Source organism: Rhinoraja longicauda, chromosome 24 (genome assembly GCF_053455715.1).
Source record: "Rhinoraja longicauda isolate Sanriku21f chromosome 24, sRhiLon1.1, whole genome shotgun sequence".
NCBI classification, from domain to species: domain Eukaryota; kingdom Metazoa; phylum Chordata; class Chondrichthyes; order Rajiformes; family Arhynchobatidae; genus Rhinoraja; species Rhinoraja longicauda.
The window spans coordinates 2,597,394-2,615,232 of NC_135976.1; the positions used below are offsets into that span (position 1 = coordinate 2,597,394).

The 17,839-nt window shown below is 47.1% G+C and overlaps 1 protein-coding gene across 1 annotated transcript in view; it reads left to right on the plus strand.

Moving 5' to 3' along the window:
* Positions 1-17,839, plus strand: part of srgap2 (SLIT-ROBO Rho GTPase activating protein 2) — a 240,868-nt gene that overhangs the window by 120,706 nt on the left and 102,323 nt on the right. The window contains exon 3 of the mRNA XM_078420528.1: positions 12,998-13,160. Coding sequence (XP_078276654.1) covers positions 12,998-13,160 — 163 coding nt within the window. The remainder of the gene's footprint in view (positions 1-12,997; positions 13,161-17,839) is intronic.

The following is a 17,839-nucleotide window of genomic DNA, read 5'->3' on the forward strand; positions in this document are numbered from 1 at the left end:
GGGTTCTCTTCGGATGCTCCCGTTTCCTTCCACATTCCAAAGGCGTGCAGGTTTGTAGGCCTCTTGCTTTCCGTCTCTCGCCGTCCCTCCCCCACCCTAGTTTCACTGTTGCGCCTGATTAATGTTGCGTGCGTCATTGTTACCTTCCCCTCAGTGAACAATGATCCATTCTACATTTCCATGATCATCGATGGCTTTGATCTGTCGTTTTCACACCTTGCCCATCCACATGTCTCTAGTCTCCCCCTCCCCTGACTATCAGTCTGAAGAAGGGTCTCGACCCGAGGCGTCACCCATTCCTTCTCTCCCGAGATACTGCCTGTCCCGCTGAGTTACACCAGCATTTTGTGTCTACCTTTGAGTAGGATAAAACTTGTGTGCGGGTGACCGCTGACCGGCGAAGACTCTGTGGGTCCATGCTGCATCCCGAAACTAAACTAAATCTATTGAAGATGTCACATTTCAGCCAGTTGAGATCAAGCTCACAAATCTCTTTCGCCTCCAATTTTGGCTTTGTCAAAATGGCATTACGTTTTAAGCTCAGCTGCAAGGTCATCGTGGTACCTTCTCTCTGACCTACAAAATTGGTTTCAATTTGGATGTTATTATTAGCTTATCTTTGCAAAGCTACATTGCACCATTGCAAGACATAATATAAACCACTTTATCTACTTATATGTACAAATTGTAGATGAAGATATAAATGTGTCCCTGAAAGGATTGGAACTTTTCAAGGCTTCTGAAAGTTAGAACCTCGATGATGTGTTAACACTCAGTAGATTGAATTTCTTATTCAGTCTTGCTTTCTGAACAATAGCTTCCGAGATTATTCCAACCCCATTACCTTTGGGAAACCCAGAGACACAATGCTGGTTTACAAAAAAAGTACACAAGGTGCTGGAGAAACTCAGCAGGTCAGGCAGTATCTCTGGAGAACGTGGATGGGCAACATTTCTAATTGCGGCCCTTCTTCAGACTGGTAATCAGTCTGACGAAGGGTCCTAGCCCAAAACATCAGCCATTCATGTTCTCAGAGATGCTACCTGACCTGCTGAGTTACTCCAACACTTTGTGTCTTTCCTTGGTCAAGGGTATTTTTTTAGTTTAGTTTAGTTTAGAGATACATCATGGAAATAGGCCCTTCGGCCCACCAAGTCTATAGATTCAGGATCAGTTCCTGTGGATTGGAGGGTAGCTAATGTTGTCCCACTTTTTAAGAAAGGAGGGAGAGTGAAAACGGGAAATTATAGACCAGTTAGTCTGACATCAGTGGTGGGGAAGATGCTGGAGTCAATTATAAAAGACGAAATTGCGGAGCAGGATTGTTCCGAGTCAGCATGGATTTACGAAGGGGAAATCATGCTTGACTAATCTTCTGGAATTCTTTGAGGATATAACCAGGAAAATTGACAGGGGAGAGCCGGTGGATGTGGTGTACCTTGACTTTCAGAAAGCCTTTGACAAGGTTCCACATAGGAGATTAGTGGGCAAAATTAGAGCACATGGTATTGGAGGTAGGGTACTGACATGGATAGAAAATTGGTTGACAGACAGAAAGCAAAGAGTGGGGATAAATGGGTCTCTTTCAGAATGGCAGGCAGTAACTAGTGGGGTACCGCAAGGTTCGGTGCTGGGACTGCAGCTATTTACAATCTCCAATGACAATAAAGATATATTGTATTGTATTGTATTGTATACATTAATGACTTGGATGAAGGGATTAAAAGTACCATTAGCAAATTTGCAGATGATACAAAGCTGGGTGGTAGTGTGAACTGTGAGGAAGATGCTATGAGGTTGCAGGGTGACTTGGACAGGTTGTGTGAGTGGGCGGATGCATGGCAGATGCAGTTTAATGTGGATAAGTGTGAGGTTATCCACTTTGGTGGTAAGAATAGGAAGGCAGAGTATTATCTGAATGGTGTCAAGTTAGGAACAGGGTACGTACAACGAGATCTGGGTGTCCTAGTGCATCAGTCACTGAAAGGAAGCATGCAGGTACAGCAGGCAGTGAAGAAAGCCAATGGAATGTTGGCCTTCATAACAAGAGGAGTTGAGTATAGGAGCAAAGAGGTCCTTCTGCAGTTGTACAGGGCCCTAGTGAGACCGCACCTGGAGTACTGTATGCAGTTTTGGTCTCCAAATTTATGGAAGGATATTCTTGCTATTGTGGGCGTGCAGCGTAGGTGTACTAGGTTAATTCCCGGAATGGCAGGACTATCATATGTTGAAAGACTGGAGCCACTAGGCTTGTATACACTTGAATTTAGAAGGATGAGAGGAGATCTTATCGAAACGTATAAGATTATTAAGGGGTTGGACACGTTAGAGGCAGGAAACATGTTCCCAAGAATAAGGGGTAGGCCATTTAGAACTGAGATGAGGAAAAACTTTTTCAGTCAGAGAGTTGTGAATCTGTGGAATTCTCTGCCTCAGAAGGCAGTGGAGGCCAATTCTCTGAATGCATTCAAGAGAGAGCTGGATAGACCTCTTAAGGATAGCGGAGTCAGGGCGTATGGGGAGAAGGCAGGAACGGGGTACTGATTGAGAATGATCAGCCATGATCACATTGAATGGCGGTGCCGGCTCGAAGGGCCGAATGGCCTCCTCCTGCACCTATTGTCTATTGTCTATAAGTCCGCACCGACCAGAGATCCCCGCACATTAACATAATCCTGCAGACTCTAGGGAGAATTTACATTTATACCAAGCCAATTAACCTACAAACCTGCACGTCTTTGGAGTGTGGGAGGAAACTGAAGATCTTGGAGAAAACCCAAGCAGGTCACGGGGAAACCATCCAAAGTCCGTACAGGCAGCACCCGTAGTCGGGATCAAACCCAGGTCTCTGCCGAGTTCTGAAACTAGTGGGAAAGAGATTTATTATTTTACCAAAATGTTGGACCATCGGAACACAGCTACCAGCCTTTGAGGGCATCTACAACACACGATGCCTCAGAAAAGCCACCAGCATCCACAAAGACTCTTCACACCCCTGCAACAGTCCGTTCGAACTTCTACCATCGGGCAGACGATACAAGGCCTTCTACGCCTGCACCTCCAGACTCAGGAACAGCTTCATCCCCAGGGCCATAGCTGCCATGAACCGGTCCTGCAGAGCCGGATGGTCACATCGCGCAGTGAACCGGCACAGATCTACTTGCACTTTATTCTGTTTAAAACTGTTCTAATTTGTTTCATTGGGTTGTTTAAATTAATACTGACTAGCTAATTAATTTATTGCATTGTATGGGAGTCGCATTCCCAATCTCGCTGTACCCCTGTACAATGACAATAAAGATATATTGTATTGTATCTTTATTCACTGATTGAATGGAATGAGACTGTCTTGACTCTGTCATTTCCCATTAGCGGTGTGGCCACATGCATGTGGTCTGAGACTGGCAGGAGATCTGGAAAGGTTGTTAATTGCTTGCCGTCCTCTGCCCTGATTGATGGATGCGATGCAATAGAGATATGCTCTGCTGAGCTGGTTCATTATTTGTGTACAATTTCTGTGCCAGCCCACATTCAAATATATCAATATATGCGCAGCGGTAGAGTTGCTGCCTTACAGCGAATCTAGCACCAGAGACCCGGGTTCCATCCCGACTACAGGTGCTGTCTGTACGGAGTTTGTACGTTCTCCCCGTGACCTGCGTGGGTTTTCTCCGAGATCTTCGGTTTCCTCCCACACTCCAAAGACATACAGGTATTTAGGTTAATTGGCTTGATAAATGTAAAAATTGTCCCTAGTGGGTGTAGGATAGTGTTAATGTGCAGGGATCGCTAGTCAGTGCGGACCTGGTGGGCCGAAGGGGACTGTTTCCACGCTGTATCTCTAAACTAAACTAAACTAAACTAAACTAAACCTCAGGAAATAAACTTGTTCTATTTTTCTTTGCACTTGGCCTTGCAGGAACAATAGACAATAGACAGACAATAGGTGCAGGAGGAGGCCATTCAGCCCTTCGAGCCAGCACCGCCATTCAATGCGATCATGGCTGATCACTCTCAATCAGTACCCCGTTCCTGCCTTCTCCCCATACCCCCTCACTCCGCTATCCTTAAGAGCTCTATCCAGCTCTCTCTTGAAAGCATCCAACGAACTTAAAGATACAATACAATATATCTTTATTGTCATTGTACAGGGGTACAGCGAGATTGGGAATGCGACTCCCATACAATGCAATAAATTAATTAGCTAGTCAGTATTAATTTAAACAACCCAATGAAACAAATTAGAACAGTTTTAAAGAAGAGGAGGTACGGACACTTTTGAAGAATATAAAAGTGGATAAGTCTCCAGGTCCTGATAGGATATTCCCTAGGACATTGAGGGAAGTTAGTGCAGAAATAGCAGGGGCTATGACGGAAATATTTCAAACGTCATTAGAAACAGGGATGGCGCCGGAAGATTGGCGCATTGCGCATGTTGTGCCTTTGTTTAAAAAAGGTTCTAAAAGTAAACCTAGCAATTATAGACCTATTAGTTTGACGTCTGTGGTGGGAAAATTAATGGAAAAGATACTTAGGGACAATATATATAATTATTTGGATAATCAAGGCCTGATTAGAAACAGTCAACATGGATTTGTGCCTGGAAGGTCATGTTTGACTAATCTTCTTGAATTTTTTGAAGAGGTTACCAGGGAAATTGATAAGGGCAAGGCTGTGGATGTTGTCTATATGGACTTCAGTAAGGCATTTGACAAGGTTCCACATGGAAGGTTGATTAAGAAGGTTAAATCGTTGGGTATTAATAGTGAGGTTGCAAGATGGATTCAACAATGGCTGAATGGGAGATACCAGAGGGTAACGGTTGACAATTGTATGTCAGGTTGGAGGCCAGTGTCTAGTGGAGTGCCCCAAGGATCTGTGTTGGGTCCACTGTTGTTTGTCATTTACATTAATGATCTGGATGATGGTGTGGCAAATTGGATTAGTAAATATGCAGATGATACTAAGATAGGTGGAGTAGTTGATAGTGAGGTAGATTTTCAAAGTCTACAGAGAGACTTGGGCCTTTTGGAAGGGTGGGCTGAAAGATGGCAGATGGAGTTTAATGCTGATAAGTGTGAGGTGCTGCATTTTGGTAGGACAAATCAAAATAGGACGTACAGGGTAAATGGTAGGGAATTGAGGAATGCAGTGGAACAGAGGGATCTGGGAATAACTGTGCATTGTTCCCTGAAGGTGGAATCTCATGTGGATAGGGTGGTGAAGAAGGCGTTTGGTATGCTTGCCTTTATAAATCAGAGCATCGAGTATAGAAGTTGGGATGTAATGTTGAAATTGTACAGGGCATTGGTGAGGCCGAATCTGGAGTATGGTGTGCAGTTCTGGTCGCCAAATTATAGGAAGGATGTCGACAAAATGGAGAGGGTACAGAGGAGATTTACTAGAATGTTGCCTGGGTTTCAGCACTTAGGCTACAGAGAGAGGTTGAACAGGTTGGGTCTTTATTCTTTGGAGCGTAGAAGGTTGAGGGGGGACTTGATAGAGGTTTTAAAAATTTTGAGAGGGACGGACAGAGTTGACGTGGGTAGGCTTTTCCCTTTGAGAGTGGGGAAGATTCCAACAAGGGGACATAGCTTCAGAATTGAGGGACAAAGGTTTAGGGGTAACATGAGGGGGAACTTCTTTACTCAGAGGGTTGTGGCTGTATGGAATGGGCTTCCGGTGGAAGTGGTGGAGGCTGGCTCGATTTTATTATTTAAGAGTAAATTGGATAGGTATATGGATAGGAGGGGATTGGAGGGTTATGGTCTGAGTGCAGGTAGATGAGACTAGGTCAGGGAGAATGGTCGGCGTGGACTGGTGGGGCCGGACAGGCCTGTTTCCATGCTGTAGTTGTTATATGTTATATGTTGTTATATGAACTGGCCTCCACTGCCTTCTGAGGCAGAGAATTCCACACCTTCACCACTCTCTGACTGAACAAGGAGACAAATTAGATCATTGGAATGGGGAGCTCTATGGTGCTCTGGGCTGGGTGAATTTCAAACTGCATGTGAAATCTTTGAAGAGTTCTGCTTGGTGGACTCAACAGTCAATGTTCTGAAAACTCTGGGTACAGTTGGAGCTTGCAATCCATATTTACATTAGGGCGGCACTGTGGTGCAGCGGGTAGAGCTGCTGCCTTGCAGCGCCAGAGACCCGGGTTCCATCCTGACTACGGGTGCCGTCTGTACGGAGTTTGTACGTTCTCCCCGTGACCTGTGTGGGTTTTCTCCGAGATCTTCGGTTTCCTCCCACACTCCAAAGACGTACAGGTATGTAGGTTAATTAGCTTGGCATAAATGTAAAATTGGCCCTAGCGTGTGGGATAGTGTTAATGTGCAGGGATCGCTGGTCGGTGCGGTCTCAGTGGGCCAAAGGGCCTGCTTCCGCGCTGTATCTCTAAACTAAACTAAACTAAAGTCATCTGTAGATTCTTGTCTAGAAAATTGCTGTGACTTTTGACTGGAAAAGAATTGTTGAAAATTCTTTTTAGTCTGTGCAACCTCAAATAACAGAATCAGATGGTTTACAGAGCTCTCATTATTTCACACGAACCATGGGAAGTCATGCTTGTAATGCGAATATACTTTTCATTTTGTGTGACACGCTAACTCATTACCTCAAAGCGTTCTGACTGAGCTCACTTTTCTATGGCCTTTGGGCATTCCAAAGAACTTTCTGGCAAATGAGGTATATTTGGAAGTATGGTTGATATTGTATTCCAGAAAGGGCTGTAGTTAAGTTATGCTCATTAAGGTTGCACAAGCAGCCAACTCATTTTGTGGTCGTGGTGAAGGATTAAGTAATACCGTGCTCTTCAAAATAGTTCAATGGGATTATTTGCATCCAGCAAGGAAGCAAATGTGGTTTGAGCTGAATTTCTCATCTTCAAAGTGGCTCCTCAGGCCATGTAAGCATCTCCTCAGTGCTGCACTGCAATGTCAGTACTACAGTACAAAGAGGAACTTGAATCCACCACCCTCTAACTCAGAGACCAGAGCTCTCCCATTGAGTCAGAGCTGATGCCTGAAATAAACTCTGTGTCAGAATTCTGGACATTGTCGGAATTATTCTTCCCAATTTTGCACATTTGTGGTGTGTTTGTGGCCTCAGTTTCACTTCGTGCCGGGAGGGGATTTTGTTGACCTATTAGAATGTCCCAGTACGATACGTTAGGATAGAACTTTATTGTTCCCAGGAGGGAAATTGATCTGCCAACATCATAAAATGAAAATACATGAAAAATAAAATTACAGTGACGAGTCGAAAGGATTGGGAATGTGCAAAGAATGGGGGGGGGGGGGGGGGGGGTCAGTCTCCGATTACCCCATGATGGAAGGGGGTTGTACAGTTTGATAGCCCAACAAAGAAGGATCTCCTGTGGTGTTCTGTGCTGCATCTTGGTGGAACCAGTCTGCTGCTGAAGGTGCTCCTCAGGTTGACCAGTGTGTCATGGAGGGGGTGAGCTGTATTGTCCAGGATGCTCTGCAGTTTGAGGAGCATCCTCCCCTTCAAGACCACCTCCCATGAACCCAACTCCGCCCCAAGACGGAGCCAGCCTTCCTGATGAGTTTGTTGATCCTGTTGGTGTCCGCGGCCTTCGCCCTGCTGCCCCAGCACACGGCAGCGAAGAAGATGGCGGTGTCTACACCACTGATTGGTAGAACATCTGCAGCATCTTACTGCAGACGTTGAAGGAGCGGAGCCTTCTCTAAAAGTACAGCCGGCTCTGTCCTTTCTTGTACAGGGCCTCAGCGTTCCTGGACCAGTCCAGTTTACTGTCCGGGTACACTCCAAGGTATTTGTACTCCCTGGTAAACTGCACATCCACACCATTGATGGAGACTAGGTGAGCACAGGAACGATGGTGCAGGTGAATGATGGCATCCTCAACCCCCATCTGGGTTTGGTAAGCAGACTGCAGGGGGTCCAAGTACAGTTTAACCAGGGGTCGCAGGTGAGTGAGCACCAGCCTCTCCAGGGGCTTCATGACGTGTGAAGTCAGCACCACCAGTCTGCAGTCATTGGAGGAGCTGGGGCACGTCCTCTTTGGTACAGGAACCAGGCAGAATGTCTCCACATCACAGGAACCCTCTCCAGGCTCAGGCTGAAGAGATGCTGGAGTACTCCACACAACTGGCTGGCACATGCCTTGAGTACCCGAGGGCTGACACCATCGAGACGCATGGCTTTGCCTGGGCGGAGTCTGCTCAGCTCCTTCCTCACCTGCTCAGCCTTGATGGTCAGGTGTGACAAAGAAAGGGCAGAGGAAGTGGACCAGGGGGATTGAGGGAGAGAGTCTGTCAGGGAGCAGTGGGGAGGGTGGGCAGAGGCCCCACCATCAAATCTATTAAAACACAGGTTTAGCTTGTTGGCCCAGTCCTGATTGCCTTCCCTCCCCAGGCCACTGGTCTTCTTGTAGCCTGTAATGCTCTTCATACCGCTACACACATCCCTCATGGTGTTGTGCTGAAATTTCAGCTCCAGCTTCCTCCTGTAGTCTTTCTTGCCTTGTCTCAGTCTCAGTCTCAGTCTCGCCTTCAGGTCTCCCTGTACCCGTTTCACCTCCTCCAACGCGTTGCTGCCCTACAGCGAATGCAGCGATGGAGACTCAGGTTCAATCCTGTCTAAGGGCGCCGTCTGTAAGGAGTTTCTACGTTCTCTCCGTGACCTGCGTGGGTTTTCTCCGAGATCTTCGGTTTCCTCCCAGGTATGTAGGTTAATTGGCTGGGCAAAAGTAAAAATTGTCCCTAGTGGGTGACGGATAGTGTTAGTGTGCGGGGATCGCTGGTCGGCAAGGAGCCGGTGGGCTGAAGGGCCTGTTTCTGCGCTGTATCTCTAAATCTAAAAATCTAAAAAATCCTCCCTGTCGCCATTCCTGAAGGCCCTGTTCTTCTGGTTGAGAAGGGCCTTCATGTCATTGGTGACCCAGGGCTTGTTGTTGGGCAAACAGTGTACAGTCTCCTCAGGGACAACGTTATCCACACAGATCTTCATGTAGCTGGTACCACAGTCCATGAGTCCATCAGTGTCCTCTCCAGGGGGACTACAGAGTGCGTCACACAGTGCACTGCACCCTACCTTTCCCCTCTTGTGGGTAAGTCTATGCCAAAGACAAGCAATCTACTCGTCTTGAACTGTTAATGTTCAGCAGTAATCACAAAAAGATTTGACATTGTGTTGGGATTTTCATCATAATCTCTCTTGCGATCATCATCTGCCTGTGCCTCACATGCCAACACCATCTTTCGATCCGCAAGTTGCCTGGCTTATTTTAAAGTGTTGCAGCTTAAAGTGCTGCTCTACAAATGAAAGTGAAGCAGGTGGGACCGGTGCCGAGAGTTGTGAAATGCTGGTCAATGGGCATCGATGACATCGTAGGCGACTGCTTTGAGTCAGTGGACTGGTCCATGTTCAGGGTTACTGCAGCTAACCTGAATGAGTACGCCATAGCCGTGACTGGCTTCATCAGCACCTGCGTGGAAGACTGTGTGCCGATGAAGTCACTCCGAGTATATCCCCAACCGGAGACCATGGAGGTACATTCACAGGTTAAGGTCAGGTCTGCTGCACACAACACAAGACAAACCATCCCGTGCGGTACAAGAAGGGCCGCTGTGATCTCCACAAAACCATCAAGGATGCCAAGAGACAATACCGGGACAATACCGAGTCTCAGTATAATCTCTCGAACACACGGACAATGTGGCACGGTTTGAATAAGATCATTGGCTGCAAAGCAAGGACAGGCAACGTCACTGGTGATTAGTGCGACCCTACCCGATGAACTGAATGCTTTCTATGCTCGCTTCGAGCAGAAGGCCAACAGGGCGGTGACACCTGGCCCTTCAGACTCCAGCGTGCCTCTCCCCGGGGTGACAGGGTGTTAGATAGGCCTTCCCGAGGGTGAACCCATGAAAAGCAACTGGCACAGACGGAGTTGCTGGCCGTGTCCTTAGTAGCTGCGCGCACCAGCTAGCGGGAGTATTCACGGACATCTTTAATCTCTCCCTACTCCGTTCTGAGGTACCCACCTGCTTCAAGAAGAGTAGGAAAATAACTGCAGATGCTGGTACAAATCGAAGGTATTTATTTCACAAAATGCTGGAGTAACTCAGCAGGTCAGGCAGCATCTCAGGAGAGAAGGAATGGGTGACGTTTCGAGTCGAGACCCTTCTTCAGACTGAAGAAGGGTCTCGACCCGGAACGTCACCCATTCCTTCTCTCCTGAGATGCTGCCAGACCTGCTTCAAGAAGATCATCATCCCAGTGCAAAGAAAAGCAAGTCCTCGTGTCTAAACGGCTACCGTCCGGTGGCCTTGGCATCCACCATCATGAAATATTTTGAGAGGCTCGTGATGGAACGCATTAAATCCAGTCCACCCAGTGGCCTTGACCCACTGCAGATCACCTACCGCCACAACAGGTCAACGGACGATGCCATCACCCTAGTCCTACACTCATCCCTAGAACACCTGGATAAGATGCGCCACTGAAACATTTTATCAGGATGCATCCCAGCCTGGTTTGGGAACAGCTCCATCCAAGATCGCAAGAATTGGCAGCGAATTGAGGACGCAGCCCGGACCATCACACAAGGCAATCTTTTTTCTGTTGACTCAATTTATGCCTCACGCTGCCTCGGAAAGGCCAGCAGCATAATCAAGGATGGATCACACTCCCTCTTCTCCCCTTTCCCATTGGGCAAAAGGCATACATTGAAAACACACACCTCCAGATTCAGGGACAGTTTCTTCCCAGCTGTTAACAGGCAACTGAATCATCCTACCACAACCAGAGCGCAATGCTGCACTACTATCCACCTCTTTGGTGACCCTGGGGCTATCTATCCTTGATCGGACTTTACTGGCTTCACTTTGTAGTGAACGTTATTGCCTTATCATGTATCTGTACACTGTAAATGACTCGATTGTAACCGTGTATTGTCTTTCTGCTGACTGGTTAGCACGCAACAAAGGCTTTTCACTGTACCTCGCTCGGTACACGTGACAATAAAGGGTTTCGACCCGAAACGTCACCTATTCCTCAATGAACCCCTATCAAAGAAACATGAAAGATGCAAGGGACTGGAAAGTTTTCTTTTAGTTTTTCTTTGTGTTGTATTAACTGTGGTCTTTCTCATGAAACTGATTTGCACTGATGTGTGAATAATGACCTGAACACCACTCAGTCTGAAGAAGGGTCTCGACCAGAAACGTCACCCATTCCTTATCTCCTGAGATGCTGCCTGACCCGCTGAGTTACTCCAGCATTTTGTGTCTACCTTACATCATGATTTGCTTTTAACTCATTCTTTATTAACTGGCAGTGAAGATTGATCATTGGTATCAAAGAGGCAGAGGAAAATAAGTTATTGAAAGTAATTGAGAGTTTTGGGCTAAATATCATAACAATGTTCACGTTCGTAACCCAATGAAGTGTGCTGGGCCCGTACTATCAGAGAGGCAGGAATGAAAACCACAGGACCTTCAAAGGAGTGACTGGTGTAGCCGAGGCAGGATTGTATTGTTTGAGGAGGAACACCTCTCTCAAAAGAGTATTTCTGAGAGAATATATGGTGTAAGAAAATAACTGCAGATGCTGGTACAAATCGAAGGTATTTATTTCACAAAATGCAGGAGTAACTCAGCAGGTCAGGCAGAATCTCAGGAGAGAAGGAATGGGTGACGTTTCGGGTCGAGACCCTTCTTCAGACTAATGTCAGGTGGGCGGGACAAAGGAAGCTTTGTTTCTGAGAGATTCTGAGAGACTGCTAAACAGCCAGATATGCCATCTTTTGGACAAAAATGTTAAACTAAGGTGGCACGGTGGTGCAGCGGTAGAGTTGCTGCCTCACAGCGCCAAAGACCCGGGTTTGATCCTGACTACGGGTGCTGTCTGAACAGAGTTTGCACGCTCTCCCCGTGACCTGCGTGGGTTTTCTCCGAGATCTTCGGTTTCCTCCCACACTCCAAAGACGCACAGGTTTGTAGGTTAATTGGCACGGTGCAAATGTAAATTGTCCCTAGTGTGCAGGATAGTGTAAGTGTGCGGGATCACTAGTTGGTGCAGGCTCGATGGGCCGAAGAGGCTGTTTCCACGCTGTATCTCCAAACCAAACTAAACTAAGGCCTGTCTACTTCTTTTGAACATTCAATTCCTGTAAAAGATCCAGAAATTAAATACAGATGTTTAGGATGAAATTCCTTCTGCAAACAACATCTAAATTTATTTACTGCAATTCCTGTTTATGGAATCTAGCTGTGTGCAAAGTGGTGCTGCCCTTGATAAAACATAGAACAGTGTCATATCATATCATATCATATCATATATATACAGCCGGAAACAGGCCTTTTCGGCCCACCAAGTCCGTGCCGCCCAGCGATCCCCGTACATTAACACTATCCTACACCCACTAGGGACAATTTTTACATTTACCCAGCCAATTAACCTACATACCTGTACGTCTTTGGAGTGTGGGAGGAAACCGAAGATCTCGGAGAAAACCCACGCAGGTCACGGGGAGAACGTACAAACTCCTTACAGTGCAGCACCCGTAGTCAGGATCGAACCTGAGTCTCCGGCGCTGCATTCGCTGTAAAGCAGCAACTCTACCGCTGCGCTACCGTGCCGCCCAGTAACAATCCCTGCGGTCCGCAATGTCTGCTGAACCCAGCCCAAGATGGACTCTTATCCGCCTGCACACATATCCCTTAACTCCCTGCCTATTCAAAAGTCTCAAATCCACTGTTGTATCTGCGTCCACCTCCCCCACCCCCAGCAGCAGGTTCCTGCCACTCATCACCCTCGGCAACAAACATTCCTGCCCCACACCCCTCCGTTAAACGTTGCTCCTCCCACTTTAAAGCTGTGGTGGCCTGCGATTCTGGGGGTCTTTGGGATGTTTTGTTGGGTAATCCGAGCTTTTGCTCAGATTAAAGTTGTTCTTGTGTCCTTTTCCCTCGTTGATTGCTCTGACTGCTTTACCCCACAGGAAGGACCAGAACATCTTGTCTCCTGTCAACTGCTGGTACTTACTGCTGAACCAGGTCAGGAGAGAGAGCAAGGACCACACTACACTGAGTGATATCTACTTGACCAACATCATCCCGCGCTTTTCCCAAATCAGTGACGACTCTGTCCGTCTCTTCAAAAAGGTGAGGATCGTCTTTTCACTGTTGGGTCTCGGAAGTGATGTTTTCCAGTCTAGCCCGGTCTGGCTTTGTTTTGGTGTAATGTCTAAAATGCAAGGCACTTTTCCCAACCCTGCTGTGAATACTGTCTCAAGCTGGATATGTGCTTCATGTAGTATTCCCACTGTACCACACACCATATCCCCCTTCCCCAAAATGTTTAGGAAGGAACTGCAGATGCTGGTTTAAACCGAAGATGGACACAAAATGCTGGAGTAACTCAGCGGGACGGGCAACATCTCTGGAGAGAAGGAATTGGTGACATTTCGACTCGAAACGTCACCCATTCCATCTCTCCAGAGATGCTGCCTGTCCCGCTGAGTTACTCCAGCATTTTGTGTCTGTCCCCAAGATGTTTAGCACAGTGTGTGCAGTAATAATATTCCAACATAAGGTTGATCAAGAAGGCATTTGGCCACATTGGCCGGCCTTCATCAGTCAGGGTATTGAGTTTAGGAGTTGGGATTTTATGTTACAGCTATACACTGTTCTGATGAGGCTGCAGTTGGAGTATGGTGTTCAGTTTTGGTCACCCTACGATAGGGAGGATATCATTAAGCTGGAAAGAGTGCAGAGAAGATTTGTGAGGATGTTGCCAGGACTTGAGGGCTTGAGCTACAGGGAGAGGTTGGGCAGGCTCGGAATAGATTTGTTGGAGTGCAGGAGGATGAGAGGCGATTTCATAGAAGTGTATAAGATCATGAGGGGAATAGATAAGGTAGATGCACAGAGTATTTTACCCACGGGAGGGGAATCAAGTAACAGAAGACATAGGTTTAAGGTGAGAGGGAAAGAAAGATGTAATGGGAATCTGAGGGGCAACCTTTTCACACAGAGGGTTGTGGGTATGTGGAATGAACTACTGGAGGTGGTAGCTGAGGCAGAAACTATCATAATATGTAAAAGGCGTGGGCAAGCTGGGCCAAAGGGCCTACTTCTGTGCTCTGACTAGACCTGTGTCATTGATAAACTTAAATAGTAATCTCATAGAATACTGGGGCAGCTTCTAGTTTCAAGTAGATGTACTTTGAACATGTATTTATCCCTCTTTCCTGGATCCACTGAATCTATTTGTTAGAATTTTGCCAGCCTTTCTGATGTAAACGGTGAGCTCAACACAATGTTGGAATGCACTTGTTCCACAAATTTCACTGCCACACTTTCAGTTTGTTTGCGACTTTGTTGGTATTGATATGAAGATTTATTTTAGTTCTTTTAGGAAGGAAATGAGGAGGAATTTCTTTTGTCAGAGAATGGTGAATCTGTGGAATTCTTTGCCACAGAAGGCTGTGGAGGCCAAGTCAGTGGATATTTTTAAGGCAGAGATAAATAGGCTCTTGATTAATACGGATATCAGAGGTTATGGGGTGAAGGTAGGAGAATAGGGTTAGGACGGAGAGATAGATCAGCCGTGATCGAATGGTGGAGTAGACTTAATAGGCCGAATATCCTAATTCTGCTCCTGTCACTTATGATCTTATGATTTATTGATTATTGCTCTCTCTGGGTTAAAACTCTTCCTCTACCAGTGAATACTGGAGATGGAATGTGCGCATATGTAGATGAGGCCAATATATTACCTGATGAATTATCATCTTATCTGTTTTTGAGTAAGTTAAGAGTTTGCCGTTCATGGGCATTGATTTCAAAAAAGCTATCTGCCTGTGGAAGAGATGCTAAATGTTTAGAAGCCAGGGTGACAGATATGAAATGGAGACAAAAATAGACTACACAGGCTGGAATCTGGACCAAAACATAGGCTGTGTATGAAGGAGCTGCAGATGCTGGTCTACACCAAAGATAGGCACCAAATGCTGGAGTAACTCAACGGGACAGGCAGCATCTCTGAGGAGAGGAAATGGGTAACGTTTCAGGTCAAGACAGACTGAAGAAGGGTCTCGACCTGAAACGTCATCCATTCCTTCTCTCCAGAGATGCTGCCTGAGTTACTCCAGCAAAGCATAAGCTGTTAGATAACCTCAGTGGTTCAGGCAGCACTTGTGGAGGGAATTGGCAGTCAACGTTGCGGGTCAAGACCCTTCCTCTGGACTGAAAGAGTGGAGGGAAGATAGTCAGTAGAAAGAGATAAGGTGGTGGTGGTGGGAAAGTGCTGGCATGTGATGGGTGCAGATGTGCAGGAGGGGTAGATTGGTGGATGGAGTCAGGTGGGCGAGAGACAGGGAAAGATAACCGCCAGAGGTTGAGGCATGTTTGGCAGAAGTCCAGCTTGTAGAAGACGGAATCTGATGGGGAAAAGAAGTTGGAGTGTGGCACCAAATACTGGGATGGGAACAGTGGTGGGGGGGAAGGAACCTGATGGGAGGAGTGATGGGCAAATGGAGTGGACAGGGAAGAAGCTGGGGGAAAGCAGGGCAGGGTTTTGTGGAAAAGAAGGGTGTGCTTGGAAGTGGTTATGGATAGCAGGTGTCTTTACCTTTTACCGTTTGCATGCTTTAATCCCCTGCCTATATGTATTGTATTGTATTGTATTGTATTGTATTGCACTGTCATCCCCTGTCTTGTATTGTATTGCACTGTGGCCCCCGGGGGCACACTGTTTCGTCCCATTCGTTGCATGATCTGTAAGGAGTGGAATGACAACTAAACTAAACTACTACTAAACTACTACTTGTTATTTCCACCCCTATCCCCCCACATTGACTCGATCCATGATCCTACCCCTCCTCAACTGTTGAAATGAATCCACTGTTGTGTGCGCTAGTCTTGCCCCTTCCCCACCCCCCCCCCCCCCCCCCCATCTCTTAATACTGCCTATCTTCCCTCTACCCTTTAGACAATAGACAATAGGTGCAGGAGTAGGCCATTCGGCCCTTCTAGCCAGCACCGCCATTCAATGTGATCATGGCTGATCATTCTCAATCAGTACCCCGTTCCTGCCTTCTCCCCATACCCCCTGACTCCGCTATCCTTAAGAGCTCTATCTAGCTCTCTCTTGAATGCATTCAGAGAATTGGCCTCCACTGCCTTCTGAGGCAGAGAATTCCACAGATTCACAATTCTCTGACTGAAAAAGGTTTTTCCTCATCTCCGTTCTAAATGGCCTACCCCTTATTCTTAAACTGTGGCCCCTGGTTCTGGACTCCCCCAACATTGGGAACATGTTTCCTGCCTCTGATAGGAGCAGAATTAGGCCATTCAGCCCATCAGGTCTACTCCACCATTCAATCATGGCTGATCTATCTCTCATTCAGAACCACATTCTCCTGCCTTCTCCCCATAACCCCTGACACTTGTACTAATCAAGAATGTTAAAGATATCCATTGATGTGGCCTCCACAGCCTTCAGTGGCAAAGAATTCCACAGATTCACCACCCTCTGACTAAAGAAATTCTACCTCATCTCCTTCCTAAACGAATGTCCTATAATTCTGAGACTATGACCTCTGGTCCTACTCTTTCCCATCAATGGAAACATCTTCTCCACTGAAAACAATTCAGTACGTTTTTATGAGGTCCCCCATCATCCTTCTAAACTCCAGCGAGTACAGGCCCAGTGCTGTCAAACACTCATCATATGTTAACCCACTCATTCCTGGGATCATTCTGGTGAACCTCCCCTGGACCCTCTCCAGAGCCAACACATCCTTCCTCAGATATTGTGCCCAAAATTGCTCACAACACTCCAAATGCGGGTAGAAACAAGATGCTGGAGTAACTCAGCGGGACAGGCAGCATCTCTGGAGAGAAGGAATGGGTAACGTTTCGGGTCGAGACCTTTCTTCAGACTGATATCAGGGGATGGGGTGGGACAAAGATAGGATGTAGTTGGAGACAGGAAGACTGGTGGGAGAACTTGGAAGGGAGAGGGGATAGAGAGGGAAAGCAGGGACTCTGAAGTTAGTGAAGTCAATATTGATACTGCTGGGGTGTAAACTACCCAAGCGAAATATGAGGTCCAGTTCCTCCAATTTGCGCTGGGCCTCACTCTGGCAATGGAGGAGATCCAGGACAGAAAGGTCAGATTGGGATTGGGAGGGGGGGGTTGAAGTGCTGAACAACTGGGAAATCAGGTTGGTTAAGACGGACTGAGCGGAGGTGTTCAGCGAAATGATGTAGAGAAGTTGAGACCTGGAACAGCGGATACAACAGATGAGGTTGGAGGAGGTGCAGGTGAACCTCTGCCTCACCTGGAAAGACTGTTTGGGTCCTTGGATGGAGTCGATGGGGGAGATAAAGGGACAGTTGTTGCATCTCCCGCGGTTGCAGGAGAAAGTACCTGGGAAGGGGGTGGTTTGGGTAGGATGGGACGAGATGACCAGGGACTTTCGGAGGGAACGGTCTCTGCGGAAAGCAGAAAGGGGTGGAGATGGGAAGATGTGGCCAGTAGTGGGATCCTGTTGGAGGTGATGGAAATGTTGGAAGATAATATGTTGTACGCGACGGCTGGTGGTGTGGAAGGTGAGGACAAGGGGGACTCTGTCCTTTTACGAATAGGGGGAGGGGAAGCAAGAGCGGAGCTGCGGGATATAGAGGAGACCCGAGTGAGGGCCTTATCTATATTGGAAGAGGGGAACCCCCGTTTGCTAAAGAATGAGGACATCTCCGATGATCCAGTATGGAACACCTCATCCTGGGCACAGATGCGTCGTAGACGGGGGAATTGGGAGTAGGGGATAGAGTCT